Source organism: Hyperolius riggenbachi, chromosome 8, assembly GCF_040937935.1.
Source record: "Hyperolius riggenbachi isolate aHypRig1 chromosome 8, aHypRig1.pri, whole genome shotgun sequence".
NCBI classification, from domain to species: Eukaryota; Metazoa; Chordata; class Amphibia; order Anura; family Hyperoliidae; genus Hyperolius; species Hyperolius riggenbachi.
In genome coordinates this window covers 131,844,339-131,870,392 of record NC_090653.1, presented here as the reverse complement: position 1 = coordinate 131,870,392, position 26,054 = coordinate 131,844,339, and the positions used below count along the sequence as shown (strand labels likewise).

The following is a 26,054-nucleotide window of genomic DNA, read 5'->3' as shown; positions in this document are numbered from 1 at the left end:
TCTTTTAAATGGTTTTTAATTTCTTTATTTATTTCCTCTTTTTTGATGTTGTTTCTAGACATTCAGTACCACGTCGGGATGCTGACTGCAATTCCGTGGAATCTAATTTTTTTTGCAAAAATGGAAATCGGCATTCCAGATTGGTATTCAGATATTTCTGTGAAAATCCGTTTTACGTCGACTCAGAAGCATTGGTCCAATCAGAGAATGCAGAATGTTTTTTTTTTCACAAAAAAAAAAAAAAAAGAAATCAGAAAACAGAAATCGGAAAATTGGAAATATGGAAATCGGAAATTGGCATTGCTCGTAATCAGAATTTCCACAGAATAGGAAATGGGCATTTTGGTGCCACAGCTTCTGGTGTTAAATGCACAAAGCAGGTACCCTGACTCCATTTTAATGGAGAGTTGTCTACTTCCTCCTACTGGAAAGTAGACAAAGGCCCAGGATGGATGGAGTAGTGTCTTGGCTTTTGCATATAAGGCGGGAGAAAGTACTGGAGTCAGTGAGCATTAAGCAGGTGAATGTGGTATTTTGCATAACTGTGCTTTGTAAGTACTGGTATGCTTTAAGAAGCAGTGCTTAGCTGCATCAACATATATTATCACAGTTTTCTTTCTAAAATATGTATGTGCATTTAAGCATGCCATAATGCACGTAAGAATGCATGACATACCGCATGCAATAAAACTATTTTAAATGCATGCTTCTGCAGTCATATAATTGTGAAAGGACCTTTATTTAGTGTTACAGAGGGTGCCTCCCAGCATGCAGGAATGGCTGGGTTTTCCAGTTAGGACCCCCAGAAGTCTATGCAGATTAATGTACTGCAACCTGTGTAATTTGTAAGATATGTGTTATAAATTAGCAGTGTGAAAAGAATCTCAAGCTGTCTGCAATGTAGTTAGTTTACTTTTAAACATAGATGACCCAATTCAATCCACCTTTTCCCTTAGTGCTGGTCTGCAGATAGCTGAACCACACATTTCTAGATTTCAATGAATTCCCAGCTTTGCAGATACACAAATCTTCAAGGAGTTTCTGTAAAGGCACCACAAAACATCTGAGGTTTGCTGTCCTGCCATTGTGGTCAGTATTGGGGAACCACTGACATGTCTATATATACCTTCAAATCTCACAAGACATCCATGGCTGTCAGATCTCTAATGGCAAAACCTCATCATAATCCCATACATAATTAAACTAACAGTGCAATGCCTACAGCTAATATAGACGTTCATATTCATAGGAAACGAGCATGCAAGTCTATGCCTTCCTTTACATAAAGACAATGATGCTGATTTATCAATACAAATACAGAGAACATTTGAGCCAACGTGGAGCAGTGAGTGGTCCAGAGCAGTCAAAATCATGAAATTCATTTGGTACAAAAGAAATGTAGTTGCCATAGCAGCCATTTTACAAGTACATTTCCATTGGGATATATCCACTATATCCTGGTAAACGTTGTGTGCAGTCAGTGCAAATAAGGTTTGCCAGGCCTTATGCAAATTATGTAACGTTATGTAGGTAGCATAACTCATGTTATACATGCAACACTTACAGTATATTATCTGTTATACAAGTAATGCAGGAGTTGCAAGTATAATACGAATTATGTAACACGTTATGCAATTTGTTCAAAGACTGGTAAATCTTTTTTTTACTGGGGTATAGAGAAAGTAACCCATTGTGTGATGATCAGATTTTTAATACATTAACTTACATCTTTTAATAGTTACTGTACTTATATACGTATTCTTCTAATGTATACCATATGTAAAATAATGTATTACGGATTTTGTTTACAAACTAGCAAGTGCTGAGAATCCATTTACAACTGCAAAAGCAGTGGGGACAATCATAAGTCAGCACATCAGTTTTTTGGGATTGATTTTTGATCAGGGGAATTCAAATCATATTGGATGTTGGAGATACATTAAAAACTGTATGCTGCCCAACTTAATTGTTTTAAGATGCATGCAAGTGTGCTTGCATTATTTATCAGGGTCCCGTTTTAAGACATTTTAAGTGCACTTAAAGAGGAACTGCAGTGAAAATAACTTAAAATATATATATACTTTCTTATTGTTTAAAATATTAATCTATATAATAGGCAGTGTTTGTTTTTTGTAGAGTCTTTCCTCTCTCTGATTTACATTGTGAAATTTATCACTGGTGGTGACATCTTTAGTTTTGCCAGGTGATCTGTAGGGAATGTTCATTACTGAGAATTCTATACACAGAGGAACATACTGCTTGCTTGGCAGTTGGAAAAAGCCATTTTCCCACAATGCTACAAGGTTCACTGACAGCAAACTGTCAGGACCATGGTCATGACATCACACTGTGGGAGGGTTTCACCAATATGAGCCATACAGACCCCCCTGATGATCTGATTGAAAAAAGGTAAAGATTTATCGTAGGAAAAGTGGTATCAGCTACTGATTGGAATGAAGTTCAATCCTTAGTAAAAGTTCCTCTTTAAGTATACTGATATACACTGACACTTTAACCATAAAAAGTTAGAATTTGTATACTTGGCATGGCAGGTGATACAAAGCCTTTCAATAAAATGTGGTTACAGAAAAACAAGCATCTCTAGTTGCTGGAATAATGATTTGATTTGCTACGTCTAATCTAAGGAGTTGTACATTTTGTAAAGATTTTTTTTTTTATCTTGGGTCCGATTTTGGTTAAACTATTTTTTCATTGGATGCTATAAATTAATGGGGAAAGCAACATAAAAAAATTATAGCTGAGAAGTTGCAGCCAATTTGATTTTAATTATAACATTTGAATGGAGAAAAAGCGTGACTATGGTCCAAATCAGAATTCTCATATCTCATTGGCTACAATGCACACCTCCTTCAGTCTCCTGTCTAATGCCTCTGTTTAAACATAACCATTTATTGCTAAATACACAGTATAAACTGTAGTGATCTGATTTGTTTGCTGTCTTGGTTTACCTGCTTGGTGGCTTCTGGGTAGCGAGAGCTTTCCTGGGCATGTGCACACTGCAGGATGCGGACTTTCAAGATTTTTGGGGAGTAGAAATGTGCAGGGGCAATGTTTTCCCTGCATTCCGTAAATGCACCAACTTTTAACATGAACTTTAATATGAAGATGCATAGTTGGTAAGCCTGTGCATACACACAAGAAGTGGGCATCTTGACACATCTATACAAGATTTGGCCGGGCAGCACGACACTGCTGTACTCTCTGTATATCTAATGTGTCAATGCCTGTTGTTGAAACTTATTGTTATCTGCCTGATTTCTAGCTGAAATCTTGGCTAGTTTGACTTCTCCTTGATCTCTGCCACACCAAACTTCTTGTTTTTTACTCTGACCATGATTGTTTACCACTTGCCTCGACCTTTGGTGAGATTCCCGACTATGTTGCTTGCTGCATGCCCTGATCTTCTGCTGTTCCTTGACTTCACCTCCAGGCATCAACCTGCACCCACAGTATGTACTCTACCCATGACAGCTTCTCTTTTAATTTTCATTGGGTGGTCAATTTCAAGGGCCATAACCTAGTGACTATTAGCAGTAAAGTAGTCTATGAACCACTAGGGGTGGCAGCAAATTACCCCTTCCAGTGCTCTCTGGTGAAGACCAGTAGTTGCTTAGATTCTGCCACAGCCCATGCCTGCCACTGGTGCAATAGTCAACAATGTTCGAGAACTTGTAACATTTTCTCATTTATGATTTTGTCATTTATGTAATACTTTGGGAAAAGCTTTCATAAGAATGAATCAATCTTCACTGGTTTATATTCTGTGACTAATTCAATATAAGACTGTTGCCATTGATTAAAATTAATCACATTAAAATTAAGTTGAAAGGGTTTTTTTTGTTTTTGTTTTTTCATTTTAGGGAACCTGAATTTCTGTGAGTGTTGAACATAATGACATAAGCGATATTAACAAAAGATAAAACAAAGATCTGAAACATTCTTTGCTAAAATCCTTGCAATGTAGAGAGTTGAGGGAATTGTTTATTTCTCAAACAAAAGATCACAATTTAGGAAATAATTCTGCTTGCTGTAGTTACCGTAAGTTTCAGCTTCCAAAAAAATTGCATGTTCCCCTGGGAGGGATAGTACAGCATGTTAAGTACACTACTATTTAAGTTCATACATTTTCTGTGTTTTGCATCCGCATGTGTTTTGAAGTGCCCTCCCCAAGAAAAATATATGGTCAGGACAAATAATTAACACATGCAAGATTATGAACCAATGCAAACATACGTACATTTTAAGTGCAAGCACATAAATGGGCCCTTAAGCTGGGGGGACATTTTTTGTGGTGATAGACCCCGAGGTCTTCTGTCACAAGAAGCCAGTAGATGACTGACCATCACCTTTTATTCTGAGTTTTAGGTTCTGTATAGTTTAAAGCCTTGGGACTTTTTTGTTCTTTTTTTTTATTACCCATATGGGCCTGTGCTAAAAAAAAAAACTCTGCTGGGGTTCATTTGCATAATTGGTTCAGATCTACTTTCACTACTAACTATGAAAAACATAAACTGGACATACGTGCTTCCTTGTTGTTGGTAATTTTATGTAACATTGCTGCAAAGATATAGACTGCAACTTCAACTTCACAAAGACTACTACAGAAATGTAAATGCTCTCATTTACATTGTGTGACCATCTTGGACAGTTAAGGTCTCCTTTTTAATAGTAGCCTAATTAAAGCAAAAGGTGCTTTGAGGGGATGATGGATCAGAAATTATGCTATTGTTACCTACAGCCATCTTGATATTAAGTTTTTTGTGCAAACATGTCAAAATCCCACATGCTGCTGGTGGATATTGCAGTACAAAAAAATCATGTTTTTTTTCCAGATAAAAATCAGTCAAAGTTCTGGGTAAACGGCAGGGGGCGTACATCAGTGGACAAGCTTTTATACTGGAGACAGTGCAGGAAGGACTTCCTGCACATGCTTGGCATTCCCCATAATGTTCTTCAGTAGTCTGAAAGCCCTGCTGCTACTGAAATACTACCATGAAAGCTTAGACACAGTTTAGTAAGCCTTGATATAAAAAGCAAACAAAAATGGTAAAAAAATATTGCAAAATAGATCGCTGTGAATGGACTTTCACACTCATCCATGTGAAAGGGAAGGGGTGCCTACCTTAATGCTTTGTAAAAGAAAATTGTTACAAATCTATCTTTTGCTAAGTACAGCAGTTCTACATAATTATCTTATAGTCTTGTGGTGACCTGTTGCTCCTCCTGCCCATCTTTCCACTTGGTGATGAGCATGTCACATGTTTCACCCCAGGAGTCAAACACATCCTCCGTTGAGTCTATGAGCTTTGTATTAGAAGAGCAGAGGTCGGAAGCACAGTGTAGGGAGTTGGAACAAATCGGAGGATGATCATGACTTTGTCCACCAATACTCCCATCTTGACTCACCTCATTGAGGTTAATTTCACTTTTAGAGCACTCAGACTGTTGCTCACTATGTTTTAAGTCCTGCCACATGGAATGAGGCTGGATAAGTCCATCAGAAATGGAATATACTGGTTCAGTTGGTGGTTCTGGCATATGTCCATTCATCTTTGAGAAAAGTAAGCCCAGTCTTTTGAAGGACTCCTTTTTAGAACTTGAAAGCCTTTGGAGCTGGTTTCCATTCCTGATAAATGAACGCTTGTTAATACCATTACTTTTTGGTGCATCATCCACTATTTCAATCCCAGACATAGTTTTAATGAGAGCTGAGACATTGAAATCCTTTTTTTTGTTGGCCGTATTAAAAGAAACGTTCTTTGACTTGGGTTTCTCTTCAGCCCCTTCTTCCTTTTGTGATACTTCTGTACTGCTGGTGGAATAGCTTCTCCTTGGAGGTTTTCTGTTCCCGAGGAGATCAAGCACCTCATAGCGGAAGCTGGAGATATCTTGTTTTAATTCCTGCAAAAAAATAACAAATAATTGACAATAGGACAGTGCAAGTATCATGTATCTGTGGTTGGTGAACAATTCGTTGCTGGGTGAAAATAACTGAAATTACTTTTATCCAGAATTACCTAGACAATCTTACAAATTGCCCAATTTTATTTAAAGTAACAAGAAAAATTACTTTGATTACACTACCCCATACTGTCAAAAGGCAATGGCTCCATCTGCAAATGGTTTCTTTGTTTGGACACTCTCTACATTTTCCATATTTATTTTTAAACTAGTCGATTATTAACAAACTATTAGAATTATTTTTCGAACGTTGACAGTAGTTTGCATTCTAAACAATGATGCTGAACTGGTGGCCCTGTCTGTTGTTTTTTTTTTATATAATGTGTAAAGGATGAGCGTATACTTACCAGTTTGCAGTTCAGAGCCTGAAATATGCACTACCATATTATCATAAGCATTATCTGCATATACGATGGGTCTCCTGATCTGTTCTGGAGGCTGTGATTTTGAATCCCAAACCTGTAAAATTGTCATGGTCTCTGAGGACATAGTTGGGCAACCCAAGCTTATTGGTTCTATTTTTTTTTATAGATAGGATAGGACATGAGACAGCCTGTACATGATGTCCCTGCTAAAATGTGTTGCAATATGTGGAACTTATGTCTCCTTCTAAGAAGTTTTAGTGAGCGTATAACTGGTTTTCAGCACCTCTTGTAACTGTAGTGAACACAGTATGTACCTTTAAATCTGACAGTTTCAACTGCTTGATATTGTATGTTGTAGTCTTCTCCATGGCATGGTTATTTCCTCATTTGCTGGAGTAAACGTGGGGCACATTTGAGAAAAATCTGCAGCATGCCCAAGGAGCTTACAACTTGATTTAGGATACCTTTATGTATTACTTTCAGAGGGAACTCTGCCCACATATGGTTTATGCTTAAAAGTCAGATGTGGATTTAATAAAGTTTGGGAATCCTCATGCTTAGCTGCAGCATAGTCCAATAATAAATCTGGCTTAGGCCCCTGTTCACACTTGTAATAGCAAAATGCAATTGTCAATTTGAATTGAAATTTTGCTGCAATTTTCTGCGATTGCACTTGTTCCCAAAATGCTACATGCAGAGCACTTGCAGTATATTTGTGTCAGTTTCTCTAAGGGTCAGTGAAACGTTAGCTAAGCAGCAGAGCAACACATAAGCTGCTGCCTGCACATTATCTCCCAATGCTTTGAGAAGCTGTGGAAATGTCATTATACAATAAATGCAGATGGATAGTAGAAGCTCTACAAATAGCCCTCTGTGACTTGGCTGAATAATAAAGATCAGTTATATTAATATATATCATTGCATGCCATGTTAACAATTGAATGTGTTAAAAAATGGTCTTTTGTAGTATTAAAATAAATCATAGTGGCATTAAAAAAGACAGGAGGTTAAATCTTATCTTTTTTTTTCTTCCAAGAAATTATCATAGATGTTTGGAGCAAACCTTAAAAAGTACAGACCAAAATGCTAAACATTTTGGTCATGATTTATGAAGCTGCGCTGCTATAACAACACAAGGTCCATGTTAGCAGCCAACCTGATTCCAGGGCTGCATGCTAAGTGCGGTCGTGCAGCGTACCGTGCCTTCCTTAGTTACGCATGCTGCTTACATAGCAACGCACGATACTTTAAATGCCGGGTGATACTGTGGAGTATAGCAACCGTGAAATTTCACTAGCATGGCCACTACTATGTTAATTAACATAATAGCAGCCACGCTAGTGAAGTACCACGGTCACGATACTTCACAGCAGCACCTGGCTTTCAAAGGAGCACCTGTTGCTATGTAAGCAGCGTGCGTAACTAAGGAAGGCACTCCACACTGCACGACCGTGTGTAGCGCGCAGCCCTAGATTTAGGTTCCGCTGCTGTCATGAAGCTTGCGCTGCAATAGCCACACAGCTTCATGAATCGATGCCTTAGCTTCCTATTTAAGCACAGCACTGACTAGGCTGAATTAGCCAAAGGGACCCATTCATTCCGCCCAAAAATACAGCACTCCACAACTAAAACAGAAGATCATTAGATATTATTATTTAGTATTTATATAGTGCCGACATCTTCTGCAGCGCTATACAGAGTATATAGTCTTGTCACTAACTGTCCCTCAGAGAAGCTCACAATCTAATCCCCACCATAATCCTATGTCTATGTATGTATCCTGCAGTCTATGTATTCTAGGGCCAATTTATGGGAATGCCACAGCACATACTAGGAAGCACATAAGGTACAAGCATTGACTATACATGGCTATATGTAATTAACTAGCAGTTTCCTGAGGGTAGTTCGTTTCTGGCTGCCCTGGAGCATGTTAAAGATAGTTTATGAAATGTATGTTTTACTCTGAATTTCCATACTTCTGAGATAAATCATATGGATACTACCCTTAGGGGTCTTCCTTTGGAGGGCTTTGTGCATACAAGAACTTTTAGGAAGTTGCGTCCTGGTAATTCTGTCCTCAAGGAGTCAAGTTTGAATCCAACACGTATCAATCATTCCAAATATACATGTAGGGTAATTCACCCAATCTAGATGCAACTGTGATTCCTGTAAGACTAGAATTGTTGAGAACAGTCTTAGAGGAAGAGGTGTTGGATCAAGCTTGATCCAGACAAGGGGGACACTTATGGTACATGTGTACCTTAGACTGAGCCTAAAGTAATATCTTTTATACACAGACACTGGAGGATTTAATTCTCCCAATATATATATATATATATATATATATATATATATATATATATATATATATATATATATACATATACATATATATATATATACACACACTAGTGACCTTTGCCCGTTTAAAAACTGGGTAGGTCAGTCTACGCCTGCGTGCACCCGCAGCACACCCGGCTGCCCGCCTGGCACCATCCCTGTCGTCCTGCCTGTGTGAGGCTGGGTCCGTGTTGCGCATATGCGCAGTAGCAAAAAGCACGGACCCAGCTACAGTGGCTTGCAAAAGTATTCGGCCCCCTTAAAGTTTTCCACATTTTGTCACATTACTGCCACAAACATCAATCAATTTTATTGGAATTTCACATGAAAGACCAATACAAAGTGGTGTACACATGTGAGAAGTGGAATGAAAATCACACATGATTCCAAACATTTTTTTACAAATAAATAACTGCAATGTGGGGTGTGTGTAATTATTCAGCCCACTTTGGTCTGAGTGCAGTCAGTTGCCCATGGACATTGCCTGATGAGTGCTAATGACTAAATAGAGTGCACCTGTGTGTAATCTAATGTCAGTACAAATACAGCTACTCTGTGACGGCCTTAGAGGCTGTCTAAGAGAATATTGGGAGCAACAACACCATGAAGTCCAAAGAACACACCAGACAGGTCAGGGATAAAGTTATTGAGAAATTTAAAGCAGGCTTAGGCTAGAAAAAGATTTCCAAAGCCTTGAACATCCCACGGAGCACTGTTCAAGCGATCATTCAGAAATAGAAGAAGTATGGCACAACTGCAAACCTACCAAGACAAGGCTGTCCACCTAAACTCACAGGCCGAACAAGGAGAGCGCTGATCAGAAATGCAATCAAGAGGCCCATGGTGACTCTGGACGAGCTGCAGAGATCTACAGCTCAGGTGGGGGAATCTGTCCATATGACAACTATTAGTCGTGCACTGCACAAAGTTGGGCTTTATGGAAGAGTGGCAAGAAGAAAGGCATTGTTAACAGAAAAGCATAAGAAGTCCCGTTTGCAGTTTGCCACAAGCCATGTGGGGGACACAGCAAACATGTGGAAAAAAGTGCTGTGGTCAGATGAGACCAAAATGGAATGTTTTGGCCAAAATGCAAAATGTTATGTGTAGCGGAAAACTAACACTGCACATCACTCTGAACACACCATCCCCACTGTCAAATATGGTGGAGGCAGCATCATGCTCTGGGGGTGCTTCTCTTCAGCGGGGACAGGGAAGCTGGTCAGAGTTGATAGGAAGATGGATGCAGCCAAATACAGGGCAATCTTGGAAGAAAACCTCTTGGAGTCTGCAAAAGACTTGAGACTGGGGTGGAGGTTCACCATCCAGCAAGACAACGACCCTAAACATAAAGCCAGGGCAACAATGGAATGGTTTAAAACAAAACATATCCAATTGTTAGAATGGCCCAGCCAAAGTCTAGATCTAATCCAATCGAGAATCTGTGGCAAGATCTGAAAATTGCTGTTCACAAACGCTGTCCATCTAATCTGACTAAGCTGGAGCTGTTTTGCAAAGAAGAATGGGCAAGGATTTCAGTCTCTAGATGTGGAAAGCTGGTAGAGAAATACCCTAAAAGACTGGCAGCTGTAATTGCAGCAAAAGGTAGTTCTACAAAGTATTGACTCATATTAGTCAGTATTGATTGGGCTGAATAATTACACACACCCCACTTTGCAGTTATTTGTTTGTAAAAAAATGTTTGGAATCATGTATGATTTCCGTTCCACTTCTCTCATGTACACCGCTTTGTATTGGTCTTTCATGTGGAATTCCAATAAAATTGATTCATGTTTGTGGCAGCAATATGACAAAATGTGGAAAACTTCAAGGGGGCCGAATACTTTTGCAAGCCACTGTACACAGAGACACCTGTCCCTGCTGTATGCAGTGACAGTTGCCTATTATTATATAGCATATCTCTTAATGATGGCCTTTTACATTTACACTTTGTCCTAACTCCCCCCCCCCCCCCACACACACACACACCTAACCTCCTAATCCTAAATGTTGTATACACTTCCTCCCCTTTCCTACCAACCCTATTTTGAATTTTCAGACATGCTATTCACCTGCATTTCCTGGTGTGATAATATATCTTAGCATTGCTCACTAAAAATCCTCTTCACAAACAAAATTAAAAGTAGAGAAAAATGCATAAATGTTCACAATAAAGGGCTTTGTACAGCATTTACAGGCTGTTATTTCTACATGAAGTAGTATTCAACCCTCCAGTCCACACAGTATATGCATATAAAGTATACATATGCTTATTAGCCACACTTATGAGATCATTACTTGATGAAATGCGGATAAACAGAGCGGAAATAGCAGGTTCCAAAACAGCAGGACACTTTCATCAGTGATATTGAGGTGTGAAGGCCAGGATTGCAGAGGATAAATTGCTTCCCATGGGATTTAAGTGTCTGACTTAAACTACACCTGTCACAAAACTAGGCAAGCTAAACTTGGAACATTAAAAAAAAATACATAAGCAGCTGATGCTTTCAGTGAAGAAATAGGTTTGCCAAAATGAATGGTATCTACACTGTTGAATTCATGTGCGGATTTTGTTTGGTCTGTGTAACAATTAAAATAAATGTGTATGTATAAGGGCAAAATCAGTTATGGTTTTTAACTGTTGTACTGATCAAGAGAAAATTTGGGTAGGTTTTGCATATTTTAAGTTCATGTACTTACTTCTTATTATTGGTCCATTCAGAAGATGGGTTGATTAAAACTATTTTTCTTTTGGCCCAAACTCGTTCAAATAATTGATCATGCATGCATGCTTGTTTCGGCATCGATTTTCATCCGATTCAATTAAATTATCGAATCGAATGGTCGATTGGACCACAAAATCAGTAGATTCACAGCAGTTCTCCATGAAAAGATGAAAGAGCTGTAATTTTAAACAAGTTGTTGGGTACGTACAGGCCCGGATTTACAATACTGGAGCCCATAGGCACAGATGTTCTGGCACCCCAGACTTCACCCTTTATGTACCTACAAACCAACACCAAGCTGCACCGCCAGTGTGCTGGCTGGCCCAGCTGGCTTCTCTTCCCTACTTCCCCTGCCCAGCATAGGTAGCTACAGGTGCCCCTTAGCATTAGGTAGCCAGAGGTGACCCCCAAATATTAGGTTAGTTGTTAGTTGAAGGGATACCGCGTCACTAGAATACTGAGAGCAGAGTGAGTAACCTCTATTTACGCTCTGCTGAGGACTCTGCATAGGGAGGCACTCGGGGAGGGGAGTAAGCTGCCTTTTCATCATCAGGCTCCTGTAGGCAAGGGCCTACAGTGCCTTATGGTAAATCTGACCCTGGGTATGAATCTCCAATGTATGTCCTTGCATGAAGGCCTTTCTTGCAAAGCTGTGAAGTGGCAACACCGCATTCCTGCTCAGCCGCCTGGCCATCTCACTGCACCACAAGCTCCAGCGTTGCCCTACCCTCGAACTGCACCTTGCTTTGTGCCTGCAACATTGCACACATCCATGACCAGCATCATCTACACTCTGCAAGAAATGACAAGTAGGATCAACTGAAGTGTCTGTGGGTAAGATCTTTCCATTAACGTATACACTGTCCTGCATTACAACATTGATTACATGCTGGCCATCTAGGCTTTATCCAGAGTCCAGACTGTCTTACATGTTTATGGAGGCTGATTTACTTAAAAGTCCGTTTGGACTGTAGCACACTGTGACTGAACTACAACTACACTTTAAGGCTTTCAGGATCTGTGAGACCTGCGTCTTACATGACCTAGCCCTGCCGCTTTGCTTGTTGCACTAATTGCTTCTTCTCCATCTACCAATTGCATGTTGGCTCATGTAACTAACTCTCCAGTTCATGCCAAAAACTCTGGTTGCTTATTATGTGGTGAGCAGGTGCTTACATTCATGATAGGCCACAACTCTTTGAGTCCATTGACATTTTTTGATGAGCCTTCCCTCCATTTTTTTCCAATGAAGCTGCTCATTCACTATATATAAACATTTTTTTTTTTACATGGCAATGGTATCTTGCCTTGACATGGTATGCTTGGGGTTGAATGAATGAGTTGTATGGAAGGGGGGCTGTTGATGCATGTGTGTTCCGTTTAGGGAGGGCTTTGTGCATTTGGCTGAGCATTTTAATTACTTTTTGATAAATAAAATTTATATCGTTTTTCACTTTATTGACTTCTTGTTGGTTATTGGTGTGTACCGTCCACTGTTATTTTTTCTTTCCTAATTGGTATTGCTGCTTTCTTGCAAAGCCCAGGGCTAACTAATATAAACAATGCTTGTATACCTGGGTAGAAACAGAATAGTAGATCCATATTTTATCTGCTGGTTGAAGGAGCTGCATGTAACATCTGAGAGGCATTCAATGCAAAATCATCTATTGTTTCTCAAGAGAGAGGGGAAGATTATACTTCACCTAGAGTGTTAATATGCAGGGGAACATTTCCCTTATTCTCTAGCCACAGTATCTTCTGCAAGTGAGAAAATGAAAATCTAATTCACTTTTGGAGGCTCCTCTTCATGGACCACAAAGTAAAATAATAAATAAGCATTTACTATATATGTATACACACTGCAAATGTATTATCCAAAACCTGGTAAAAGCTAAGCAAATGTCATACCTTAAAATTTTCCTCTGTCAAGCCTTCATTGGTTTTTGAATTTCTGATCATTGCTGCAACATATCGTTTCACCAAATTCCTGATAACTTCCTGAATTGGAAAAAGTCATTAAACATTAGACATCTTAGATACCCATAGAGCTGCATGTGAAGACAGACAAGTTGTGGATGAGGTAGTTTTTACTTTACATAAAAAGTTGGTGCACTTTAAATGGTTGTCATTTGTGCAAAGCATGATGGGAAAACTACTATGAGAAAACCATATGAACATGCAAGTCAGTTTAACCCCATGCAAATGCAGTTAACAACCTGGGCACCATGGGTACTAATGACCATATGAAGAGCCACTATCTAGTTCAGTTGAAGGCTACTTGGCCCAGAGGTGGAAGCCAAAACCAGCTATTTCCCACTGCCCTAGCAGAATCATCGTCCTCTATCTCCCTATCTATGCCATGCAAGTATTTTCTATTGCCTCTAGCCAGTAATTGATAAAGCCTACCATAACATTTTTTTCCCTCCTTCCAACTTCACCACCCTTGCATTTAAAAAAAAAATTGAAAGTGTAAATTATAGAATTAAAGCTCTATTTTTCAGGACCCAAACAGCTGCTCATCATAATTCCTGTGTAGTTGCCTTTCCCTGCAACAAAGATGAATTGATCTGTGAGCGGGGGATGGGGTGTGGGGAGTGTTAGGGGGGGGGGGGGTTGTGCCTGTTCTTTCACTTCCCAGAAATAGACATATTTAAAACTACCAGTGTTTAGGGTGGATCAAGTTAGGATACAAGCAATACGAGTGATAAGCAAGACACTATATTACACAGAATACTCCAAGAACTCATTTATAAAGCATTGAAAAAACATATGAAAACATCTTTGAGAATTCTTGTTTTATACTTCAGTTTGAATAAATAGAATATACAGTTTGCGGTCTACTGATTGCTAAGGCTATTCCTCGACTTTCTTGGTTATCTTCACTTCTAATTTCCTCATAAATGCATCCATTTGTTTCATTTTAGAACATGCTATTTATAGGCAGCACATGATCTTGTCCCATTCATGGCTACAGTTATTGCAGTATGTTGTCACAAAATTCTATCCCAGCTTGCACTTGGGGAAACACAAGTGATTCCCAACATTAGGGGGGCCCCATTTCCGAAAAAGCCTCAAAGGCCCAGGCCTTGGGCGGCTGCAGTCCAGGGGTGGGGCACCTGGACCTGAGATTGGGGGTTGCTACATATGAAAGAGAAGGCTACAAATGGGGAGCAACACATGGAAAAGGGAAGCTGGTGCCTTAGAGAGTTGTATATGAAAGAAAGGGATTGCATACATGGATGTTACACATGGAAGAGTGGACTACACATGTTATGGGAGGGGACTGACATATATGGAAGGGGAGCGCCAACATACTTATGGCTCATAGATTTGAGTCTTGCACTGATGCAATCATGCAAATAGTTTACCAACATCTTACCACAGCACAACAATGTTTTATAACCATTTACACAGTCAGATGTTTGAGGGCAGTTTCACACTACTAACCAGCGTTTTTGTATTGAAAAAATACGCTTCCGTGCATGCGCACTGCAACGTGAACTCAAACACATTAAAAATATCTCCGTCGCTATAGACTTACATGACTTCTGGTCGCGCACGCCACCAATAATGTCGGCCAGTAACACGCTGTTACTTTAGCGTCAAATGCAATTCTTTCGGTGCATCGCATAGCACTGCGGCATGTATGAAATGTCCCATAGGTTTTCATTGCTTTAGTGTCACCCTGCGGTAAAATACGGTAACGCAATGCAATGAAAGCATCCCAGTGTGAAAGTGGCCTGACAGAACTCCTCCACAGTGGATTGTATTTGTCACTGTCCTTGTCATTCTTGCCCAACACTGCTTTTTTCTTTTCTTTTTTACTGAACACAAACTTGCAAGTGCATACACCATCTTTAAAGAGGAAGAATGCCAAAAAGTGACTCGCCAACATTTGCAGAGAAGACATACATAATTTATTGTGTCACTGCTGGAGCCTTGTGACAGAATGTACTGTAAAGTAATGACTATTACTGCTAGCTTGTCATAAGTGTTTTGAGTCAAACTATAGCAAGATACAGCTCTTCTAATAATGCATCTCACCTGATAGTGCTGATTTTGAATGAGGTTGTCAGCATGCCGTTCCTGCAATGAGAAAAACATTTATTAATTAGTCATTTGCAGCAGTGCATGGTCCCCTGTCAGCTCTCTAGAGAGTGGAACTGGGGTCCCCGAACAGCAGGACTCTGCTGCTAAAAGCCAGCCAGGCTTGTGTGACTGCTCCCCATGAATAACTTATAAGGAGGAAATATATGAAGTAGTTATCATGTCTTACAGTAAAGGTTTTCAGATTCTCGTGTTGTTTCTGGAGGTCTTCTTCAGCTTTTTTATGTGGGCACAGCTTATAGTGGATCCATTTGCAGAGATACCATATAGACTTTGGGCTGGCTACGATATTAAATGGGGGTGGCAGGGTGCCACCTTCATCAAAATAACTCATCCACAGTTTTGTCCTTGCAAATTTCCATTCAATGTCTGCATGGTCCTGTTGAGAGAATCAGAAAAAAATGACAGGTTGTTAGACAGGACCTCTTTACAGATGAAACCATAATTATTTGATAAATCATTTCCATGCTTATATTAATGAATGGTGGCTTATAGTGACAGTATAAAGGCCACGGATGTCTTCTCTAAAAGAAAAAAAAAATAGTTTCCAGGAGATCATGTTGATCCTGTGCTTTTAAAGCTTATGTCCATCTACAGATTTTCTGGACACCCAAAATAATGCAATAAGCCCTATGTATTAAAATGTGCTAAATACTGAAACATTTCTCAACACACAGCATGATTTTCTTATGCAGCTTCAGCAAAGGGCATCACTGTCTGAGAGGGGGTGTGGTCAAGCTGCCATGCAACTCAACTTTCCATCTAGGACTAGAGAGAGGGACCTGGCTGTGCTGCCATCCAACTCCTCTCCCATTGCGATGAATGAAGGAAAGCGGCATATGCAGTGCAGGGAGGGCGTGGTTTCTATAGCTGGCTCTTAGATGATGCTCGCTGGACAAACAAGACAGAGCATCAAAAGTTATGTGACTGGCTACAAAAGAATAAATTAACTACTTTCGGACCAAGGTGATTGAAATCTACGCCCTGTTTTGGTGGGCTCTCGGCTGGCAGGGCGTAGATTTCAATCACCGTCCGCAGCGAGCATTCGCCATTTCTGTTGCACCCCACCGATCGCGCTGCTCAAACCTGACGTTTCTCACCGCAGCTCACAGGCTCTGCCTGTCTCTATGACAGCAGAGCCATGTGAGCCAGTCAGGAGCCGATTTCATTGGCAATCGCACAGTCAGGAACCAATGAAAGGGGCTCCTGACTGGCTCACATGACTCTGCCATCATAGAGATGGCAGAGTCTATGTCCTGAGGATCCCGGCGTGCGCCGATGACGGCGGTTGTGGCGGGTCATATCAAATGAGTAGCATGGCAGTAATGTATATGTTAGGAGGTTGACTGCGTACAGTGTATCTGGCAGTGGCTTATCAGTCCGATGCAGGCTCAGAAAGCTCTGCCGCATGTAGGGCACAAGTGGTTTGCTGGGATGGTTGGCAGAGCGTTGGGTCAGAAGTTGCCAAGCTCATGCTTCTTCCATGCTTCTACAATCCTGCTCTACTCATAGGAGGTAGTACCTTTGCTGATACAGCTTTGCCAGGTGAGTTGATCTTGTGCTAAGCTTTCTCCGCAATCCGGGTCAATGCCAAGGCTTTTCAAAGAGACTGAGCGTGTCCTTAAAGCACTTTTTCTGCCCACCTCGTGTGTGTTTTCCTTTGGCCAGTTCACCGTACAATAGTCTCTTGGGGAGACACGAGTCTGACATACGAACATGCTCCCTGACCTGGGCTCTCTGCAGGAGATTGTAGATACATGGCAGACCACATTGGCCTCAATTCACTAATCTTTATCAAACACTTCATCGAACGTTTGATAATTTACCTCATGGGTAAAATCTAATTTTTAATTCACTAAGGTGTTATAAATTTATTGAATGTTTTATAGATAAAACATTTGATAAATAGTCCTCTTTGGCCTTGTTTTTGGTAGAGAGCCTATGTAGGTTGAAAAGCTTGCTATCAGTCCTGTATCTAATCTTAATGGTGGGGTTGTCATTGGTGGGTGCGGCTGCTGCTGTGTGTGGGAATGCATGAGTGTATGTATAGGTATGAGTAGAGAAGCCGACTGATATCTTTGTATACATCCTTTCCAGGGAGTGCTTTTGTAAAGAATAAAGGTAATACTGAGAATCTCCTATGAGGAGATGGACTTACTACCTGCTGTAAGTGACAGCAGCATAGCAAAAAACGCAATTCATAGTGCATTTTAGTCTTGGACAAATATGCATTTTATATGATATATTATACATTTTACTATTTTTTTTTTTTACGATAGCGGTCCTAAGAGGCACTGTAATGATATATAGTAGAATGCAGTAAATTAGGACACCCACTTTTATGGTAATATTCATAGTTTAAGCATAAGAATCACTTCCTATATGCATATATTGCTGTGTATTGGTATGTGACCCCATCCTCCTAGTGTTGTGTTGTGTAGCCTAGGCTGTTTAGCTATGCAGAATTCTTCTCCCAGTACATTCTGGAAGACCAAGTTTCTTTTCTACTGGCTTCAGAACGCTCAGTAAACAAATATTCCACAGTGATGCACCTGCCAGGACTAAAGATGTGGGCGGGACATGGCCACACAGGTGGGTGTGGCCAGAGCCCTAGACGCAATTTGAAAAAAAAAATCTCCAGTGCCCGTTCTAACAGAGAGGCCACCTGCCTGCAGAGAAGGTGTCAGGACAGGTGAGTATTTAACCCCGCGACCTTCCCCATCCTCTATCATTCAGACAGAGCCTGACATTACAGGCTCTGTCAATTTAGCCTCAAGGACTCTTTAAAGTGGAACCAAAGTCAATTTACTTAATTTCCTGTGAGAGGAGTTAATGACACAAATCAATAATGTTCATATGTAAAAAATGTATCTTTTCCTTTAACCCCCCCCCACACACAATTTACAGTTTTGGCTCCATCCCTTTTCCTTCGTTCCTCAGTCCAGTGGCATAGGGCTCACTGTAGCAGCCGTAGTGGTTGCTATGGGGCCCATAGCCAAGGAGGGCCCAGTGGCAAAGGCCAGCAGCGATAATGGGGTACACAGATATAGATACTGAGGGGTTGGAGGAGAGTTTCTTGCTACCTAAAACTTGTATGTAAGGGAGAGGCACAAAGGTGGGTGGGGGGGGGGGGGGGGCCCAATCAGAACTTTGCTGTGGGGCCCCAAGGTCTCCAGCTATGTCCCTGCCTCAGCCACTGAGAATTCTGTTACATACTGTGGCAATGATTAACCAGTTTTGTACCGCCGCATGTTAAAACTATGCCACACCTGTGGCTGCCTAAACCTGTTGCGGTGTAGTTTAACCTGCTGGGCGGTCTGGACGAGCTCAGCTCGTCCAGTACCGCCGGAGCCTGCCGCTCAGGCCCTGCTGGGCCGATTTGGCTCAAATAAAAAGCAGCACACGCAGCCGGCACTTTGCCAGCCGCGTGTGCTGCCTGATCGCCGCCGCTCTGCGGCGATCCGCCGCGAGCAGCGGCGAAAGAGGGTCCCCCCAGCCGCCTGAGCCCAGCGTAGCCGGAACAAAAAGTTCCGGCCAGCGCTAAGGGCTGGATCGGAGGCGGCTGACGTCAGGACGTCGGCTGACGTCGATGACGTCACTCCGCTCGTCGCTATGGCGACGATGTAAGCAAAACAAGGAAGGCCGCTCATTGCGGCCTTCCTTGTTTATTCTGGGCGCCGGAGGCGATCGGAAGATTGCCTCCGGAGCGCCCTCTAGTGGGCTTTCATGCAGCCAACTTTCAGTTGGCTGCATGAAATAGTTTTTTTTTTATTAAAAAAAAACCCTCCCGCAGCCTGCCTGGCGATCTTAATAGAACGCCAGGCAGGTTAATGCTGGAGTCTCCTGTGCACAGGACACGATTGTGCATCCTTGGCGGCACAGGACTCGGTCAGGAGCCTTCTCATTGGCTCCTGACCTCCTGATCACTGTGAGCCAATCACAGCGATCAGGAAGTACTAAATTAAAAAAAAAAAAGCCTCTGGTCCTTAAAGAGTCCAGAGCCTGCCATCCCCAAGTAGTTAAAGACCCGACATGAAGAAAATAAACAAATAGTAAAAATTGTGAGCAACCAGTACCACTTTGTGGTAAGATAGGAACATAACATAGGCTAACTTGTAACTGAAGAATGATTTTATCACAATAATAAATTTGGGTTTTTGAAGCAAATTTTGATTTTGCATGTCCTTTTCATTTTATGAAAGCAATTACTCATATCAGCTAATCCACTTATCAAAGTTGTTCCACTTGTCAGTTTAGTCTTCCTTGCTACCGTGTTTTGTTTAATTATAAATTAACTCTTGTATGAATTTTATTAGCAGCTTCATTTGACATGTAGGGGTCCTAGAACAGTCAGGTATGAAATGTAACTGCCCTCATGCCAAAAATATAGCCATTCATTCAGACTGCATACCAATATTTCATACTAGTTATCTTTGATGACATGTAAGAATTGTCCATAGAGGAATATTACACAGTTTGTGGATTCTAAATGGTGAGGTAACCTTCATATCTACCACTTGATGGCAGTATAGACTACATAACTTAATACAGACTACAAATATGTCTATAGTAAGAAGAGGACTGGGGAAAAAAAGGCTTTGTAAAATGATTTGTAAAGTGTCTTCTAATTTGTGTAGCTGGTGGTTTTTAAAGCGGAATATAACCCTGCATTTCAACTTTGCTCTAAAACATTATTTACAGTATATTATATGCAACCAGCATTTTTTTTTTTACTAGACCAGCATTGGAAGGGTTACACAGGGCTTTAAAGTGCCTGGAGATTTCTGCAGACGCATCTGAAGCTGAAATAGATACATTTTGTTTACATAAATGTATCTAAGTGTTGAATGTGACTCATCTCTCTGACTGAGAAGGAGCTGGAGGACAGCCAAAGAGTGTGTAACATTTATCAATAGATACATGTAACTAAATAGAATGTATCTATCTGAACTTCTGCATATCTCTCCACGGACCTCTGTGTTTAACCCTTCCAATGCTGGTCTAGTAAAAAAAAAATGCTTTTTGCATATAATATGCTGTAAATAATATTTTAGAGCAAAGTTGAAATGCAGGGTTATATTCCGCTTTAACCACATTGCATCTAGAGCTTGTTTTCCCCTTATGGACTCTATAGAGCAGGTTTGAGGTTTTGGCAATGTTCCTGTTTAACCAGCAATAACTTTATCACTGCTTGTGATATACTGTACAGTACATTGTTGTTATTTTGGCAAACTAGACTTTCTTATGGTGTAATTATTTTTACCTGAGTTATTTTAGTTTGTAATTTTTAAGGTCTAAAATAAAACAATGCACAATTCTATGTTAATAAAGCTGTATTTATATTATATAATAATATAAAAATATATTGTTATTTGACTATGTATCTTGTTTATCATAGAACTTAAATTGTGTTGCTGATACAATGTATGGTAACAAGATTCACTTTTGAAATAAAGACTGTGCATTATGTAATTCAGAGCCCCAAGTAAAGTGTCACATTAAAGGGCCTTACATTTATAGACTAGTATCGATGTTGTGTTCCCTTACAGTGGCCCCGTACTGTGCGCCCCTTATGGTAGGTCTGTGCTGGGCCATATCATTTTCCCTGGAGGTTTAGTCATTTCCCTCCAACCTTATAGTTTAGTTGTCCCTCCCTAACCTTTATACTTTCCTGGTAGTTTATTGGTTCTCCCCCCCCCCCTTATTGCTTTTGCTTATGGTCTAGTGACACCCCTCCTTACAGCTTTCCTTGGTGGTCTTGTGGTTCCCCCTCCCTTGCAGAGGCAGGAAGTGATGCTGGGTAAGCATCCTCTCACATTACTCCATCCCTGCAGAAATCATCGCTCTCTTATGGTCATACAGATACTGGCCTCCCATATCACATGTACTGGGTCTGCTCTGCTGATGTCATCAAGCTGGGTCTTGTTACATTCCACCACAGGAGACCGACTGCAGTAAGGGGCCATGGCATAGTCATGATCATCACAAAGACAGAAGTAATGTGAGAGGATGCTTACCGAGCATCTCTGTGGGTAGGGTAATGGGGGGGGGGGGGGGTATTGGACGCCAGAGAGGAATACCTTAGCTAATCCTAAAGTGATTATATGGGGTGATGAGCATGTAGTAATGCATACTAGCACACGCCCCGTGCTCACCATTGATGTAGATATATATTTACGTCCTTCAGCAGAAACTGATGCCAGATAGGATGAAAATATATTGTAGCAACTAGTTTTAACCACTTCCGGATACCGGGTGGTTTGGCTGATCTGTGCTGCGGGGGCTCTTCAGCCCGCAGCACAGATCAGAAATCAGGCAGGGCGATCAGACTTCCCCCCTTTTTTCCCCACTAGGGGGATGTCCTGCTGGGGGGGTGTGATCGCCGCCGCGCTGCTGTGCCTAGTGGGGGGGGCTCCTCAAAGCCCCCCTCCGCAGCACTAGTCCTCCCTCTGCCTCCTTCCCTACCTCTCCCGTCCCCTGTGTGCGGCGCAGGACGGAAAGCCATCCTGCGCCGGATAGGATAGGCTTTAGCCTATCAGATGCCGGCGATCCCCGGCCAATCAGAGGCCGGGGATCGCCGATCTCCTCTACGGCGCTGCTGATCTTTCCCGCGTGTTTACATTTACCCTGCGAGCCCCGATCGGTGGCTCGCAGGGTGTTCACGGAGACACCCTCCGTGAACTGACATGGAACTCCATGCAATCCACTGCAGGGGCGTAGTTAAGCGTACGCAGAATCCTGAAGTGGTTAAAATGATATATGTCAGATATTTACTATTCATCCATAGGGTCTGTTTCATAAACACAGTAGCATTAGAAAAAAGCCACAAACCCCAAATGCCAAAAGTTCATTGAGGGCTGGTTCACACTGCAAGAGCTTTTTCGAAGTGCTTGTGATTTGAAAAGCTCTTAAGGTGGCCATACACTGGCCCGATTCCCGGCCGTTTCGACAGCAGATTCGATCCTGGGATCGAATCTGCTGCCAATCGTTCGCGGTAAACGCCGCCGATGATCCGATTTCCTCCCGAAATCGGATCGGTCCGTCGATCGCGCCGTGCGGGAAATTACCCTCGATCGCCCGCGGGTAAAGTGCGCGTCGCTAGCGGCGGCCGATCCGATGAAAAATACATTACCTGATGCGGGCTCCCGGGCGTCTTCTCCGCATCTTCTCAGCGCTGCACCCGCTCCATCCCGGCGCTTCCTGTGTCACTGCAGTGACCCAGGAAGTTCAAATAGAGGGCGCTCTATTTGAACTTCCTGGTCACGGAGTGACACAGGAAGCGCCGGGATGGAGCGGGTGCAGTGCTGAGAAGATGCCGAGAAGACGCCCGGGAGCCCGCATCAGGTAATGTATGCTTTGGGGGAGGACAGGCGGCAGGAGCAGCTGAACAGATTGTGATCGGTTTCAGGCTGAAATCGATTCACAATCTGTTTGCAGTAAAGGCAGCCATACGATCCCTATCTGATCAGATTCGATCAGATAGGGATCTGTCAGCTGGTCGATCTGATGGCACATCGACCAGTGTATGGCTGCCTTTACTATGGGTGTGTTCTCACTGGAGCGGGGTGATTTTTATAAAATTCTCCCATAGCATTACATTTGCAAGAGCTTTTCAAATCACTTGCACTTAGAGCTTATTCCCACTACAAGAGCTTTTTAAGCACTAGTGATTTTGAAAAGCTCTTGCTAATGTAATGCTATGGGGAATTTTTACAAAATTACATTGCTTCAGTGTGAGCACTCACATAGGATAACATTAACAGGAGCTTTTCAAATCACAAGCGCTTAAAAAACCTCCTGTAGTGTGAACCAGCCCTTAGAGTTATTCTGTTATTTTCTGTAAATGTATAATTTTTTAATAGCAGTACCGAATAGTAAATGTATTTTTACATTTGCTGTTACTTACAGAAGCATTGGCAATTTTTAAAATAAACTTTCTAAATATGTGTATTTTATTACAGAGCATATGTGTGAATTTAAATCCCAAGAACAGGTTAAATCAAGTAAAACATTAAATGATTCAATATTGTGGTTCTGCTTGTATGTATCGCTGCAAAGACCTGAAAGAGTGCAAAGAAATCTCAATTTCACCTTTGTAGGTATTTGCACACACATCACTTACCGTATATATGGCTATCACTCATATTTGTGTGTGTAAATGATAGCATCAGAAAGGACAACAAATGTGATCTTGCAGATCCAGGCACAGTAAATTCATCAATCAGGCTCTTTACAAGTATACTGGCTCTATTGGCTGCATGTTTCCAGGCATACACACACACACACACACACACACACACACACACACACACACACACACACACACACACACACACACACACACACACACACACACCCCACACTCACACACACACACACACACACACACTATATATGTGTGTTTGTGTGTCCTCTGGAAAGTAACAGTCGTTTTCAATTAATCAGTTAAAGAGGAACTCCAGTGAAAATAATGTAATAAAAAAAGCGCTTCATTTTTACAATAATTATGTATAAATGATTTAGTCAGTGTTTGCCCATTGTAAAAGCTTTCCTTTCCCTGATTTACGTTCACACATACATCACATGGTGACATTTTTACTGCTGGCAGATGATGTCACTGGAAGTAGCTGCTGGTTACTTTTTTTGGCAGTTGGAAACCGCTGTAAACAGCTATTTCCCACAATTCCACGAGGTACACAGACAGGAAACTGCCAAGACCATGGTCCTCACAGTTTCCTGTGGGTGGGGTTTCACCACAATATCAGCCATACAGAGCCCCCTTATGATCCATTTGTGAAAAGGAATAGATTTCTCATGTAAAAGGCAGCATTAGCTACTGATTGGGGTGAAGTTCAATTCTTTGGTTATGGTTTCTCTTTAAAGAAATTCTATTAACACACTGACCCTTATTCAATTAACTTTTTCTCCTAGGAGTTCGTTTGTCACCTTCTGTTTTTCCAACCCTATGTTAGACTATGTCCAATACTTCACCACTTTGCCCTGCAATTGAAATATTACCTGGGCACATTTGGGCTGGCCTTTAGGGGCGCTGTTGCTCTATCCAGTCCAGCACAGCATCATGCGGTGTGGATAAAACTTTAAGGAAACATCCCTTTGGTACCAAGTTGCACCAGGTAGTATCATTATTATGCTAGTGTGTGTGCAGTGGGGGCAGAGCTACAGCATGCTCTGGCTCTCCCTCCCCTCCCCCCACCACAATAATACTGGGTGGCCTCCTCGCTCTAATGCGAAGAGATTGAGACCTGACAGGATCTCCCTGCAAAAGCTCTCCCACAATCACTACACACACTGGAAAAAGTAAAAAGTAAGTGTTGGGGGTGGATGTGGGTGATCACAAAAATGTATTGGAAAAAGGTTAAAAAAAATTAGCGCTCGGCAACTGAAAAAGTACCCATAAGTAGGTAAAAACGAACTGTCAACATTATTCTGAGCATTTCCTTGCTTGCTGGTGGCTTTAAAGTCATTTTATCAATAAGTTGTGAAAATGTCACCTGGGAGGAAACATCATTCCCATAGTCACCTCCTTTATTTAAAAATCTCCTTTTTACAAGGTTTCCAATTCTTTTGTTTCTGTTGTAGTATCACACTGCTCGCCTATGGATTAGAGGAATTTATGGGGTGCTTCATGTTAATGCTGCTGAACAAACAGTAAAGTGTGTTCTGCAGTGGAAGAAGAGAAGAGGTTAATCTAACAGATACAAATTAAATAACATGGAAAAAAAAAAGTTGTGTGGCAGATAAAAGTAAATGGCTTTCTGGACTACCCTCGTATATTACCGGTATTCAGCAGACCCAAACACAGGGGAAAACAAATAGCGCCCAAGTGGGGTGAGAGAGATATTTTTGTAGATTTTATTTCTTTTTTTAAATTATCCTTGCCATTGTTACATAGTCTTCGGTAGCAGTGTATTTGTCTGTAGCAGTGTATTTGTCTGTATCTTTTACACTTTATCTTAACAAAGATTATTCTAAGAAATGCAATCTTGACTTACATATCATAAGTATTGTTTATGCTCTTCCTTGCAATGTTGTTGTCTTACTGCCTTCACACATCCCACTAGATGCCTGCCTATCGCCCAGCACAATCCAGGACCCATCAGCATTCCTGACCTCAGGCCCCCATTTATACGTGCAGCGTCTGTGTATATATAGCTCTCTGAAATAAGTGCTGTGATTATGCTGCACTTCTAGGCACCATAAAAATACAAAAGAACAAAGAACATCCGCCAAGCCTGGAGTTCAATAAATCAAGCAAATTCATCTGGCCATTAAATTTTGTTTGGGTACGTTTATTCAATTTACTGAACTGTAAGCAAGCAGATCTCATATGTCTATGAATGTCATCTTTTGTAGTGGATAAATGTACTTTATATATCTGCATTTCTAAATCTTCAGAGGTCATTCTGGAATATTTAAGATACACAATGAAAATATTCGGGACAGTAAAAAAGGGCGCACATGGCTAATGGACAAAAAGGGCGCCGCCATAGACTGCAATGCAAAATATCGGCTATTG

At 41.3% G+C, this 26,054-nt stretch overlaps 1 protein-coding gene across 2 annotated transcripts in view; it reads right to left on the bottom strand.

The window, feature by feature from the left end:
* Nucleotides 1-3,921: 3,921 nt before the first annotated feature.
* The window catches only part of TRPC5 (transient receptor potential cation channel subfamily C member 5), a 490,145-nt gene continuing 468,012 nt past the window's right edge, over nucleotides 3,922-26,054 (bottom strand). For both annotated transcript variants that reach the window (XM_068251108.1, XM_068251110.1), the window contains exons 8-11: nucleotides 15,687-15,896; nucleotides 15,455-15,496; nucleotides 13,319-13,408; nucleotides 3,922-5,922 (exon numbers count right to left, since the gene is read on the bottom strand). In XM_068251108.1, the coding sequence (XP_068107209.1) occupies nucleotides 5,215-5,922; nucleotides 13,319-13,408; nucleotides 15,455-15,496; nucleotides 15,687-15,896 (1,050 nt within the window). In that variant the 3' untranslated portion in view covers nucleotides 3,922-5,214. The remainder of the gene's footprint in view (nucleotides 5,923-13,318; nucleotides 13,409-15,454; nucleotides 15,497-15,686; nucleotides 15,897-26,054) is intronic.